The sequence below is a fragment of the Propithecus coquereli genome, unplaced genomic scaffold (assembly GCF_000956105.1).
Source record: "Propithecus coquereli isolate 6110/MARCELLA unplaced genomic scaffold, Pcoq_1.0 Scaffold148, whole genome shotgun sequence".
Lineage (NCBI taxonomy): Eukaryota > Metazoa > Chordata > Mammalia > Primates > Indriidae > Propithecus > Propithecus coquereli.
The window spans coordinates 3,849,641-3,864,719 of NW_012139191.1; the positions used below are offsets into that span (position 1 = coordinate 3,849,641).

The window sequence follows — 15,079 nt, forward strand, 5'->3', positions numbered from 1 at the left end:
TCATGTCTATGGTTTAAAAATCATTTTACTCTAAATAGTATATTAGGGCAATAGTAACTTAGCTGTGATGTTTCAGTTGTTCAAATAGATCCAGGCAACAATGCCAGGAACAAAGTCCAACTTTTTAAAAAATATGAATCCAGCCATATGAACAACATGCCATCAGAAAGAAGCTCCAAACCTTTAATTATTTAAAGGCCAGCACAAAGAGGACAGTCACTTAGCCTGGAAGCTCATTTATGCTCTAAATCACACACGAAGGGGAAAGGTGACCATGTCATCTTAGGTGAAGCACAAAGCACTAAACTGGATGACCGAGAAGGAGGTGGGTGCCTTCCGGGACTTCCAAGGCCACTGGAGGAAAATGAAAGCAGGCAGGTGGGGGAGGGGCGACAGCACACCTGGAGTCCCCGCGGGATTCCAACAACCACATCCAGGAGACAACAACAGAAACGACTCGTACTTCTGGGCACTTTCTCTGTAGCTGCTTCACGTGCACTATGCCACGTATCTTACACGACCCCAATAGGTCGGCACCAACGCTACGCCCATTTTACAGATGCAGCAACGAAGCCAAGCAAGGCTAAGCAACATGCCCCAGGCCCATTTTCTCCTCTCCTGTCGTCTTCACCTTCAGGCTGAACAACCGCAGAAAGCCATGGTAGTTATCCTGCATTTTTCTGCATTTGCCTTGCAAATCAACGCCAATACCACCAAAAAACCTTGAAATATTGTGAAAACACCCATAAATAACAGCTCGTCCTGTCCTTTGCCCTGTGGAGGTAGACAGAAGGAGAATAAATGAAGCCGTCATGCTTTATTGTACGCTGGCATGAATCTTGAGTCAGTTTGAAAGATTATTTGCTGGATAGACAATTCTCATTTTATATGTTTTTATGCATTTATAAAATGCATAACCCCCTCCCCCCAGCTCATTTCAGCTGGGCCTTATGCCACAAAAACCCAAAGGAATGACTGTAATTCAAAAGTGAAGATAAATTTTTAAAATGAAACCAATACAATGGTTCAGAAAATGGATAAAATGAGAAATAAAACTGGATTCAACAAGATTGGATAGGTCGGTCCATAAAGGAAAGTCTACAGGCAGCTATTTCAGGGTGGAAAGGAAAAAGTGATTACTCCAGTGGGAACTCCAACGGACCACCAAGCGTTGGATTCACTCTGAAGATGTGTGTTATTTGCCCTGTACAGAGGTTTCCAAATACCGGAGCCAACACTGAAAAACTTGAGTTTTCATATACAACCAAGATTTCTGGCTTCTCTTAAAACACTGACCAATCCTAGGCCCCTCATTTCCACTTGAGATCAATTGGCAGAGCCTTCCGGAACCTTTTCCTTTGGACACACACAGCCTCTGCAATCGCCATGTCTCCGTCACCACTGTGACCCTGCTTCCTGAACTCTTCACTCATTTACATTATCTGCCAGGCCCTACAGATCTCAGAATTTGCAGCTGTCTATTCACATGTGCTCAAGCTGAAGACTGAACTACCAGCTGGCCTAACACTAGCCCGTTACAGACCTTCGTGCTGCCGAGTTCCAAACATTGGCTACCGGGAAGACCTCTCTCCTTTCAAAAGCCCTCAGTGCAGTAACTTTAAAATACAGCCTGCACATTTTTGACACTGATCAGCAGGGGTGTCTCCTTCTCTTGAATCTGGGCTCCCTGGGCTCCATGACTGCTTACACAACAGAATATGGCAGACATGACGCTGTGTCATTTCCGAGCCAAACTCAAGAAACTACCTATTTCGACAGGCGGTGTCTTGGGATATTCGCTGTCGGAACAGAGCCACCATGCTTTGAGGAAGCTCAAGCCACCTCGTGGGGGGCTGGCACAGGGAGGACACAGCCAGGTCGGTGAACCACTGCCCTGATTGAGCCTCCTCACCTTGCTGTCCTCACTAGGCCCTGACCAAATTTCAGATGCATACACAAAATGAGTGATTGTTGCTGTCTGAAGCCAACAGGCTTTGGGAAGGTCTGTTATGTAGCAATCCATAAACAGAACATCTGCTCGGTCTGAACACCGAGAAGGGCTTTCATAGCACACAGGGGTGAACGAGGACGACGCGGTTCCCTACACGACAGTCCCCACACTGTCTTCCTCACCTGGCCGATGTGCCTTTGGAACTGCCATGTTCATCACTCGTCCTCCATCCTGAGGTTTGGGGGGAGATGCAGTGAACCTGCAGATCCCCGATTCTGAAGGGGTGCTGGAGGTCAGACTGTCTGTGTACTCGTTTGTCCCTGCCGTCAACTGTTCGGATGACGTGTCTGAGATGAAGCACTCCGTGATGGTGAACTTGGCGTGCCTCAGTTGTTCTTCCATCTTGGCGTGTTCGTAGGCCCTGGCCAGTTCTTCGTAAGTGGAGGAGGCACTTTCTGTGGAGACCATGCTGCTTCTTGCTCGATCTACACCAGGAGAAGGAAAAATTGAGACGGATGAGTCATCATCATAAAATTGAACCAACTCAATGGCCTGTTCTGGCTTGTGGCTATTGCTTCCGGATCACTGTGGGATCTGGCGGGGGCTCTGGCTTTTTGTCAGAGGGCTCTGCCCTGCCACTTTGAGGTCAGCTTCATAAGCCTTAGCACATTTGGCTCAGGGAAGCTTTGTTTCAACTGACTCACTGGAGTCAGATGTCCCCAGCCCGGGACATTTCCATAAATAAGTAATGCATCTTCCTTAAAAGATTCTGCTTTTAGTGAAAACAGTTGGAGATTCGATGTAAATGAACTGCAGGCCCCCCCTCCCTGCGCTGACTTGCAAACCAATCTGTGTCATGGAGACTCTCTAATTGGCATGAATGATTTGGGCTCTGCAGTTCAGCTCCTCGGGCCTTGGCTTGGGAAGGAAGATGCGATAATGCCTGGAAATGAAGATGTCACTTGGCATGGAACTTGGCCACTGGGAGAACGGTCCTCGATCCCTGGGACTCACCCTTTATTGTTGCCACCCTTTATGGGGACTAGGAAACAGCCAGGACAAAAACCGGTGCCAATTTGTGCCTTTGAACTGGCCACATCATCTTGGCCGGAGAGATCTCTGCATTTTAAAGCCACTAAAAAGTTTTGAAGTCACCTCTGTGGAACTCTGAGACTCTGCTCAGAGGAATAACAGCCATAAAAATAAATTCACAGGCCAACGCTCCACCTTTGGAACACTGTTTTTGAAGTATCTCATCAAGAACAAAAGAAAAATGAGCATTAAAATCTCCTACAGCTATTAGGTTCAGATATAATTTCTTTTCAAAATTTAAGGGGGGCGGGGTTTGGCAACCCTGTGCTATTCTTAGGCCCTGTCTTCTCTCTGAAGTGAAATCGAGGTGGTTGATGGCACAGACTCGATGACTTATCTTATCATCAACCCCTGTTTAATTGTCAAACGGATCAGCCTATGTTCCCTATAGAGGGTGCTCTGACCTCGTCATGTAACTGCAAGTACAGTGTCTTAATCCTGGAGAGGGTGGTGGGTCAGACGCCCTCACAGTGTGATCAGCAGTTATTGCAATCATGTGGGTGAAAATTTAAAACTGTCGCTATTTCTCCCAATGGGGTAGGAAGTGAGAGGAGAGAGAGCAGCCTGGGGCTGAGGTTCGGGACACCTGCAGAATAGATACATTTGGTTCTGGTTTGCAGAATTCACCAGGCCATGTATGGAGTAAAGGCTATACAGCTGTGCTGGTAACTGTTAGCTAAACAGCCTAACAATTTGGAGGTGACATTTCAAAGAGAATAGGTGGAGGACAGGAAGCCCTTTCTCCCTCCTCCAAGGAGCCCTGTCCCCAGGGGCCGAGGCAGAAGCGTGCAGGGTCATACCTGTGTCTTGCGAGGGGCTGACGCTGTAGCTGTCGCTCTCCTTGTCTACCGACCCCGCCGCCCTGGGCGTGGGCAGCCTCCAGTCCGTGGTGAGCGTGTGTGCTGAAATGGTGGGGTGGGGTCTGTTGAGGGTCCACTGGCTGGCATAGCGGTTTCTTGCTGTGGGCCCCGCCTTTGCGTTCCTCCTGGTGGTGGGATCTGCGAAGGGCCAAGAATCACGTCTGTCTTTGTCTCCAGAGCAGCCAGTGGGAGCGAGCATTCAGGGCGGCTCTGCCCACCCAGCTCTTGCCCACCCGCCCGAGCCCTCCATGAAGCCATCCCTGACTTTCCCTGCGTGGAGTATACTTTGCCTCTCCCTGTGTCCCGAAAACCTTCTTCTGATACATATGCATATAAACCATGCTGTAGCAGAAAGAACACTATATTCGGATTCAGAAGTTATAGATTTGAGCCTTGCTCTTGGCGCTTAATAATTTTGTCACGCCATATACATCATTTGAACTTTCTGGGAATGACCATCTGCTGTAAAACAAGGGAGCTCTGCCATGTGTCCTAACATGGCTTTCTTTCCAAAATTCTTCTTCCCTGAAGCGTGGTTATGAATGATCATGTTCCCTCCAAAGATATGTTCATGTTCTAAGCCCCAGTAGCTCAGGATGTGATCTTATTTGGAAATAGGGTCATCATCGATGTAATTAGTTAAGATGAGGTCATACTGGAATAGGGTGGGCCCTTTATCTGATACGATTGGTGTCCTTATAGAAAGAGGAGACAGGCACGGGGTGGGGAAGCTGGAAGACCACAGGACCGTGGAGGCAGAGACAGAAGTGTTACAGTTGCAAGCAAATAAATTTGTTTTGTGAAGTCACTCAGTTTGTGATACTTTGTTACAGCAGCTCTAGGAAACACACGGGTGTCTGCTGTGTTACTGTTGTCTTATGTTTACTCATCGTTTCACTTAGGGCTGTTGTATTTCCTAAATCGAAAGCTGCCAGAGCAGAACGACCAGACCTCTTTTCCAGACACTGTCTAGGCGCTCTGCATATGGCAGCACACATCTTCAGGGGAATCGTCTGAACTTTAACAAAGACGTCGTGGATTATTTAATATGGAGAACAAAGGGTTAAGCTGGTACCAGATGAGTTTTACTTTTCCTAGATCTGAGCCAATGGCAGCAAGGCCATGCAGTGGACCGAGTTCTTGGCTCAACACTTTGGTGAGTGAAGAAGAAGGATATTCTACCAGCAAAGAATGTTGGGCACTGGGGTAGGCCCCCACATTGCCTGTTCTGGAATTCTATGGAAAAGGTGAGAAGTTCCATTACCTGGAACGACTTTTGTGGGGCTCCATCCTGAAAGCGACGTAAAGTCCTGGATGGGTCTTTCCCACCTTTGCATTCTCTGCTTCTCAGAGGGGAATTTTATGCAGTTATCTTACACAATGGTCTGGCCACGTGTAAACACAGCAGCGTATTCACTGCTCAGCTGTCGTGAAGTTGCAAAGGAGCCGAACCGAGAGGCTCCACCGTGACATGATTGCCCTGACTTACGTGTGTGCTCTCGCGAGCCCGCAAGTCTCCCCGGGCAGGGCCAGTGGTGCTCCTCTTTGGACCCACCCACAGGGCCTGCAGTCATCCCTGGCATACAGAGAAGTGGCGCAGCGATTACGTGATAAAAAGAAAACCCACCCCTTCTGCCTTCCAGTCAGACAATGCCTCTTAGTTACTTCACCGCGCCCGGCTCCATCCTGGGCATCTGAGGTCTCTAGTGCAGTGTCTGCGTGACACCAGCTTGTTTATAATTCCGTGTCAGGACGTGAGAGGCTGCCACTGGGAAATGGAGAAACGACTTTCTTTTTAAATAGAAGGTTTTCTTCCTTGCAAGTTTCTAGTTATTGTTCTTTGAACCTCATCCATCATTCTACGATGCTGGAGGGGAATGCTAAGATGGCAGTCAAATAGATATATTTTAACATTTCCTGGGTCATCAAAATACTTGGTCTCAGCGCATATTCTCTGGGGCATTGATTTTAAGACACATTTCATCCCTTATTTGCAAAATTCCACAGAAGACTTTATCGGAAGATTTTTTTTTTGCCTCAATTAGAATGTAAATGAGTTATGCTGGAGCTCTCTAGACAACAAGGTGTGAATGATAATCGTGTGTCTTCACTGAAATGCTAGGAGGAGGGCCTCAAAGAGATAGGAAGGCAATATTCTGGGTAGGAGGCTAAATGCCTTCCGGGCACTGTCCACTTCATAAGCGGAGCTTAAATAAGTGCAGCTTGTTATTTAAATGCTAATGAATCTTTGCCAGGAAATTACCCAACCCCTTACATAAGTTTCCAGGGTTCTCATTTTTATTCTTCTTTAAGTTTCTTGCAACTATAACTGCAGATCATTTTGAGCAAGTTTACCCCTGGCGTGGATACTTGGGGGGCAAAGGGGTTTGATAGTCACGCTTCAAGGATACAGTTATTTCCTCGAACACCCCAAACCCTCACCTATGTTCCCTCCCCTTGAGCTCACCCCCTTGGTGGGGCAGAAATCTTCACTCCCTCAGTCCCTTTTCTAGTTGAGATCATCCTGTTTGGAAAATTCCCTGGGAAAGTGGCACGTGTCAGTCTCTATTCAAAGCCAGAACTCTTTTCAAGTTAATTTTGTTCATTATCTCTTTTTTCCTAGATGAGGACAGTTTTGCCAGTGGCCTGATAATGTTGAAAATATAGGTCATGATATTATTTCCTTGAACCACAGCCTGCAGGTCTGTTCTGCACCGAACAGGCATCCTAGAGGCAAAAGTGTCTCAATATGTAGAATACCGGGGTGCTTGACACATTTCTTTAATAATCAGGTTTTGGGAGCCATTGCTTTGTACCTGAACTGAACTGTGCTGTATCATAGCTTCTGAGACAGCGGCTAAAATAAAATTTTTACTTGGATTCCCCTGGGTAGGCTCCTTTGTGTAACTCACCAGCTCATCCACTAAGCAAACAAATGCTGGGATTTACTGCCCCTGCATGGAAAGGATTTTGTTAGGCTCCTCGACATTCTAATATAAATAAAACTTGGTGATTAAGCATCATGCTTGCTAAACGGCTGGTAAGTTAGAGGGTAAGTGATATAAATAGTTCTTGGCCTTTCAGCATGGGGTCTGGACCCGAATTAAGCTTCTGCTCACTGAATCAAATTATTTTAATTATCCTGAATTTGGGATAAGAGAGGATTTTGTGGATAATAGGGTTACAAAACATGTCATGTGTGCTGTGATCATGGTATTAATCTGCTTTCATCCCCTGCTATTGGTTTCCAGATCTTGTAGATGCCGAGGCCTCAGCTTTACGTAATGAGTTCACCAGGTGTCCCATAGAAAGGATGACACTGGCAGGCCTGAACATTCCCGCATCTAACTAACAAATATTTATCAAGGGCTTATTACACACCGGACAGCTGGACGCGCCTCTCCCACACCAGGCATTTCTATCTCTAGTACCTTTCTGGGTGATAGTCTATTTTTTTTCAAAGTCTCCACAATAAAGGTTGAGTCTCTGCATGTTGTAAGCTCCTGTTACTTAATACACATACATGTGAAGTCTGATCTTTAGTTCTGACACATCCTTTACGTAGCATCCTCTCTACTTACAGGTATTGCAGAGTGGCTGAGGGTGAGAGCTTTGGCAACAGCTTGCCCGGGCTTGTGGTCTGCTTCTCTACTCACTGGCTGTGTAACTGGCCAAGTGACCTCATTGGATGTGCCTAATTCCGTCCTCTGTGAGACTGAGGGGCATCACCACCCAGCCTCAGAGCTATTGTGTGAGTTCAGGGAGATTAACGTGCTGCAGCACCCGGGCACAGTGGCAGGGCACAGTAAACCGTGGTTCACCTTGCCCATGGTTCCTGCACAGCAAGCACTTGGCCGGGGATGGAGCACAAACTGAATTTATCGGGATGATGGAGGCAGGAGATTTAGTGGGTTGGTCAGGAAGGCTGAAGATTCAGTTTAGAGGGTTTAACAAACAAACACCCATTACAAATCATAAAATTAGATGCTAGAGAATGTTTGTGATGCAGAAAGGAGCTGAATAGTAGAGGTATTAAGAGCGGGAGCTAGGTCCTATTCATTTCCCAGCTCAATGCTACATATATCACGAGTGCTTGGTAAATAGTGCTCTCTGCACGAATGAATGAATGAATGAATGAATGAATTACTTCCAGGTAAATATGACCAAAAAAAAAAAACAAGTCAAGACTAGTACTTATTACTTCATATGTCTTCATACCTTTTGCAAGTAGAATTGACTTAAGCCCTCCTAGACAGTGGTCTTGTTGGGAAGCCGCTGCAGAGCGTGCGGCGGATTCTATGCGCATGTTAAAAGAGACACCTCTCACCGGGGGAGGACACACGTCCACCCAGACGACCAGGTATCTCAGGAGACGGAGGACAAACAGAGGGGAATGGAAGTGATTGCCCAAGTCCTGTTTAAGCTACTCCACATCCTTTCTTTTCTATTCCCACTGCTCAGCTCTCAGAATTTGACAGTTGATCAGTGTTTATTTACTGAATGTCTACCATGTGTCAGACACTGTGGCTGGTGTTGGGGGTGAGGACATAGATTCAGTCCCAGTTTTCAAGTGGGACCATAATGCACAGGACAGACAGGGAAGTAAACACCACAGCAGACACAGATGTGTTTTCACACATTTACACAGACAAACAGTCAATTGTTGTGATTTCTCCCATCCTCATAAGAATTTGTTGCAACCCTTTGGCACACTAATAAATGCTTAGAAACATAACTTCTACAGTGCAATCATTCTAGTGTACAAACAACATATTTTAGATGCTCTTCTTAAGAACAAAGAATTCCTGCAATGACAACAGTTCTAACATCCCAGATAGAATAATAACATCTTTTGTAGTTGCGAAAATAGAGGACATGAATGAATCTCTGCAAATATGACAAACTGCAGGGAGAAGAACCTGCTCCCCGGGACTGAGTTAACACAGGTGTTAACACCTGGACAGAGGTGACAAGCTCTGAGGCACCAGAGGTGGGCAGAGGACTGGGCTTCGGAAAGTTCACGGGTTCCAGACTCCTGCAGCTGCTGTGGGGCCAGTCCCCCACCGTTTCTAATTCTAAATAAAAAATGGAATGTTGTCAGTCCTTTGCACTGTGGTTTTGGAGGAACATTTAATGAAAGAATGATCCTGCAGATTTTTACTAATACAGAGGGTTCTGCAGACGTTAAATGAATAACCTCATTTTTGGGGTATGAGAGAGCCAGAGACTGAGGCATGAATTTGAGCAGATGTGCCTGATGTTAGTAAACATTATTTAAGGAAGTTCATCACAGAGGAAAGAAACATTGTCTATAAGCTGTAGTGTTTCTGTGTGATTATCAGGCTAAACCCCCGGGAGAACATCCCATCCCTCTCAGAATGAAATGCACTTGCATGATGCTGGCTTTTGAGGCCCTAGAAGAAGAGAATAGCTGTGTCTCTGTCTCAGCCCTCACCACTTTCCCTGCCTCGTGCTGCATTCCAGTGACACTTCCGCCCCCAACACGCCGGGGAACCGTGGGAGCTTTCCCCTTCTGCCCCTCTGCCTGGCAGGCCAGCTCCTGCTGTGGCTCTGGTCTTGGTCCTTGTCTTCTCCTCAATGGACGTCTTCCCAAACGGCTCAGATCCAAGGCAGCACCCCCCACCACCCTCAAACCCCTGCTGACTGGCCATCACTTCATTCTGTTCTACTTTTGTCTAGCACTTACTGAGAAATGAAAAATACCTTAGTCCTTTGTTTAATGTCTGCCTTCCCCTACTGGAATGAAATGAATGTCTCTCGATATATCCCCATCACGGAGCACTGAGCCATAGACGTAAAGTGAGATGTTAATAAATATTTGCGAATGCCGAATGAATGCATTCTTAGACTTCCCCAGCCACACTTCCAACTTTCCAGCCACGAGATACACAGACCTGTCCCTCCCACATGCATTCTGCCTGCCACTCACCAACTACTGGTTTATAGTCTCTGCTCGGACTCAAATTCATGTCTCTGCTGATATTTTAAATGCCACCAAATCAACTTCTCATTATTCTGAAGTTGGAAGTTTCCCAGTGCTTTCATTTTGCTGCCTCTCCCTCTGTCTTAACTATATACGATTAGCTTCTGTGCATTTCTCTGGTGCTAGCTGCACACTGAAAGGAAAGTGGAAATGCGTGTTGCTTTTTAGCAGAAAGACCTGGTGTGCTGGAGGGATTCTGCACCACTGTGTCACATGTCCTCCTGTGTTGCACGGGACACATTTCCAACCTTTGGGGAAGGGTTTCTCAATGACAGTCCAAACAACCATCATCAGAACCATCCAGGGTGTCTGTTACAATGCAGATTTCCGGGCCAGAACCTCTGGTGGGGAGCCCTGGAATTGATGTTTTAAACAGGCGCCCGGATGATCTGATGCACACAAGAGGCTAAAAATACTCCCTGGGACATCTGACCTGCTGTCTCTGTCTTCTTCCTGCTCTTCTGTTACTGCATTCAACAATTCCCATGCTGACTGGGCCAAGGGAATGCTGACATCAGGGATTCATCAGTCTAAAAGGGCAATCCCTTCAGGGTCTATATAATAGCCCTTTCCTGATTTAACAGCAAGAAGTGGCCCAGAAACCCATCAGAGCAGTGTCCTGAAGCAGTTGGAAGGCAGGCCAGGAAGATCATAAGAGAGAAGCCAATGGCTGGATGTCAAAGCCCTTGAAGCATGTTCTAAGAGCAAGGCTCTCATACACACCCCTCGGCAAAGCCAATTCTCTCTCATGCCCCGTCCGTATCCTCAGAACGTGCGAATGTCATTAAGAGGAAGGAGGTAAGGTTAGACAGAAGGAAGAAGTCAAAGACTTCTTTAGCATGTTTTAAAAACATTTTTCAAATGAATTTCAATGCCTGTTCAAACTGTTTCCTGTATATTACAATGTTATTTAGTAAGCAACCGGTTTGTTTCAGGAAGCTCACTGCATTTCACGAATGCTTCATAGGTTAGAATTTATGAAGAATAGCTTTTAACATTACAATATTTATTTTCCTAACAATAACACACTACTCTAAGAATGTAAATTTTTGCAAAGGAAGTGATTAGAGGTTTGAAAGCTAGACATCAAAGCTTCCAAAATGATAATAATCGGGGCATCAATTTCTCAGTCTTTAAAGAGATTTAGGAATAATTTCAATAATGAAAAACAAGACTATCTAATTCATAGGCTCTAAATACATATTAGGGGATTTAACTTCATTGCAGTAATTAATTTCCATATATTAGGGATGCAAATATTAATAACTAAATCCAACATAATCTCCAGGTTAGCCAGAACCATGATATTCCTCAAACAGTGCGTTCAAGGGGAAAATCATAAACTTTGAGGACAGACAGATCCACAGCTGAATCTTGGTTTCACTACTTATTATATGTACTTCTTGGGCTGCTCATCTAAGTTCTCTGAGACTCAGTTTTCTCATCTGTAAACTGGGGTCTATAACGTCTACTTTATGAGTATGTATCTTACAGGGTTGTTGCAAGGATAACCTGTGTGACACCATCTTTCTATCCCAATATTGGCATATAGGAGACACACACTAATGTTAAATACCTTCCCCTTTTCCTATGTTGCCTAAATAAAAAAAAAATAAATTAAATTTACCTGAAAGTTCTAGGACTTTTCATAGTAAACCAATACCAAGAGTCATTGGCTTCAACCAACATAATTTTAATTATAGCTAAGATCAAACAATAAAAACTCATTATTCCAATTAAAGATGTTATTATACCTATTTGTTTCTTGACCTAGGTCTGGAAAGCCCCACATTTTCATTTGATAGGGATGGAGTGTTGATATGTTTTCAGCATTGATAACACCCCACGTTTTAAGTGTTGTTGACCACTCACTTGTTCCCGGCCGAGCGTCCGAAACATCCACTAAGGGCCCGGTGGCCTGAGACACTGACTGGTAATGGACCGTGTGGGTGACTGTCAGGGACTTCTGCTTGGCTGCCTCTCCGAAGTCAGCGTCTGTTAGCAGGACTGTGGAGCGATCATCTGCAGAACAGCAGGACACAGAAAGCCACACACGTCATCCCCCTGCAATGACTCCCTGGCCTTCTCCCTCTGCAGGCACTTGTGCTACTGTTACTGGAAACAACGACAGTGGCCTCCACGAAAGCAACACACATGACCACAAACTCAGGTGCTGTGTCCGCACCACTCTAGAGCGTTAGAAGCCGATGCTTAGGGTTGACTTCTGGAGCGTGAGCTGGAGAGGAGGGTGACCACGAGGAGAAGGCGCTCCGCTCTCTGGGCCCAGTTTCTTTTCATTAATCAGGCATTGATTTGAGCAGCTCGCTGCTGTGGCTGCCCGCCGAGTAGAGCTTTGGACGCATGTGTTTGTCCAAAGCTCATCTGAGACACTGTCAGCAGTGCCAGCGCCACCCGGTGATGGGGCTGCCCATCAGAAGGGGTCCCTTTGGCTGCTGGGACGCTCTGTTTGCAGCACTGGGACCACACCACTGTGGGGCTCTACACTGGGGCAGGCTCTCATTCTGAACTTGGCAAATGTTTGGAGGGAGAAAAAAAAGAAGGGAAAATCCAATTTTCCAAGCTTATCAATTCCTCTATGTTAAAGGAGTTGAGGTACATTCCTTGTCTTCCCGCCTTTTGTGAGCTTTCGTCACTCTGGACCATCTGTTCATTGACTTCCCCTAAAATGACTCGCCTGTCAGATTTCCAGGGTCCCCCTGCTGCAGGCACTTGGAGGTGGGAGAGGCAAGAGCCCGCGTTTAGCTGGGTTCTGAGCGTCTCAGTGCTTGGAGAAGGAGCAGCTGCTTGAGCTGCGCCATTATTTGGTTGCCTCGGGATTTTCATTACTTTGTTATGATACTTTTCACACTTTCTTAAGAGCTTTTGTACTCCGAGGGAAACTTAGGTTAGGATATGCGAATCTTTCATAAATTTACAAGGACAGCAGCCCAGGATGCTGTCCTGTGAGTTTATCAGTCAGCGGGACCATGCCACAGCCTGTCCTGACACCGCAGCAGTGATGTGAAAGTCGTAAACAGCACAGCTCGGCTTCTGTGCCCAAAAAAGGCTCTGAACAGAATGAACCCTACAAAATCCAATTACTCAAGCTCTGGCAGGAAAGGAAAGCCTCTTGAAGTCAGAACAAAATTTCTTGGCAGAGGAATAGAGGGAGGGCTGCCAAGATGTCTGCGAGCATCTCAGCGCACGGTGCAGCACAGGTTGCCACCACGGCGGGCACCAGGGCTTGGCTTGGAGGTCCGGCCCCTCCGCCATCACTCAGCCCCTCAGAGAGGGTTTTGCCTTTTTTCAGAGACAGTTTCTTACAACTGAATGGACCTGGCACCAGAGGCTGCCTGTCCACATTCATCTTTCATCAATAACGTGGATGCGTCACGGTTTCCAGCAAGCGGCCCTTCTAAGAGCACACTAGCTGATCTGCGGGGCTAGGTTTCCCACTTGCATTGGGAAATTCAGTGCCTGTCAGGTCGTGAGGTTGACCGTTCATTCTGGCTTGAGATTAATGTCCCTCTAATATTGGATTCTTGTAGTCAGAGCCCAGAGCATTTTAAAGCACCACAGTTCAACTTCCTCAATAATTAGAAAATGCCATCGACCAGCTGTCAGGCATCACCAGGAGGTAAACCACTCTTGGTGATGGATGGTCTTGTGTGGACTGTGATGTATCTGCAGCCGAGGGTCATTATTGCATACAGAAATGAGTGACAGGCTTTCTCTGGTGTTTGACCAGCAAGGACTAGCTCTGGCAGGCCATGTGCCACTCACGGGATCCACCTAGCATCTATTTTAACAGCCTTATGGAGAATGACGAACAAACGTAATGAGGCGCATTTCGCAAACATGGCGACCTCCACGAGGCGCATAACTTCTACATCTCAGTTGCAAAAGTAGCACCTTTTTATACCTTGGTTAGAAGGGTTAAATTAAATAATATACATAAAACTTTGGCTTATAAAAGCACAAGGTCAAAGGAATTATATTTTGATTTTTGAACTCGTGTTTCAAAGGAAATTTTAGTTTTAACGCTCAATCTACTGAGTTCAATAAAAGGTTCCAGGTATACCTCTAAACAAGAAAAGGTATTCAAAAGCAAAACATGCTGCCTTATCCTGATGTGAAAAGCTAATAAAATTTGGTGCATTTTAGGGCAAGTGGTGCCTCCTCCTCAACACGGGAGTTGAGTCTTCAACTGAAGTCAGTTGATTGAGGGCACGTTGGACTTGACCAACCTTTCTCTAAGTGCTGCTGTGCCTGAACCCAAGCGAATCCAGTGAGGGCAGCCTGGGCTTTAGAATTTGGGAGCCATAAGGCCAGGATGTCTCCACTGGTGGGTGGAGGAGGTGCTCTGCCCTGCTGGCCTCCTGCTCCCGGCAGGAGGTGGCTGCGGTATGTGGTAGGAGGCAGGCAGTTTTATCCAGACCCCAGGAAAGGGTGGCCCAGGGAGTATGCCAGCTCCCTCCAAAACAAACACAGTGAACTTCAAAAAGAGGCAGCTCAGGAACCTGCCACAGAGTCTGTTTCCATGGATACTGGAAAGCTTGGGGAACCTCTAAGGCCAGGACTTATTGGAAGTAGCCTGTAGGTGTTGAAGCAGGTGGCAATAGCCCATCACCAGGGAAATGGCATGGCAGTGAAGCAGGTGGCCAGGTGGGGACCCTGGCTCTGCTCCTGTCTGTGTGGCCTTGGCAAGCTACACTAACCTCTCTGCATCTCAGTTACAAAAAGAGTACCTTTTTCATACGTTGGCTGGAAGGTTAAATTAAATAATGCACATAAAGTGCTTATAAAAGTGTGTGACATTTAGAGACTTCTCAATAAATGTTAGTTATTCTATTATTGTAGTGAAAATATAAAGTCTCTGTTTCTGGAACAAATGACACTATCGAGGCAGGCACTGTGGAACAGTGGTCTCTGAGGGAAAAGAGCCCGGAAAGTGTCAAGTCACCTGGGTTCCGGGTAATTGAGCCACAAAACCTGTCTGTGGCTGCTCTAAAACCGTACAACAGGGGCTGGGTGTTTCCCAAAGCACTGCAAAGGAAACAGTTTCAGGATATTTCTGGGGTGCCAGGGATGGATGGAGGATACTTTGTACAAAGACATTTCCTTTTTCTAGTGTTAAGTATAGTTTAAAGTTTCTCTTTAATGAAGGCTGCC

General features: G+C 46.3%; 1 protein-coding gene across 1 annotated transcript in view; it reads right to left on the reverse strand.

Moving 5' to 3' along the window:
- The window catches only part of DSCAM (Down syndrome cell adhesion molecule), an 834,101-nt gene that overhangs the window by 13,313 nt on the left and 805,709 nt on the right, over positions 1-15,079 (reverse strand). Inside the window, exons 29-31 of the mRNA XM_012640078.1 lie at positions 11,780-11,929; positions 3,844-4,041; positions 2,134-2,436 (exon numbers count right to left, since the gene is read on the reverse strand). Of these exons, the coding sequence (XP_012495532.1) occupies positions 2,134-2,436; positions 3,844-4,041; positions 11,780-11,929 (651 nt within the window). The remainder of the gene's footprint in view (positions 1-2,133; positions 2,437-3,843; positions 4,042-11,779; positions 11,930-15,079) is intronic.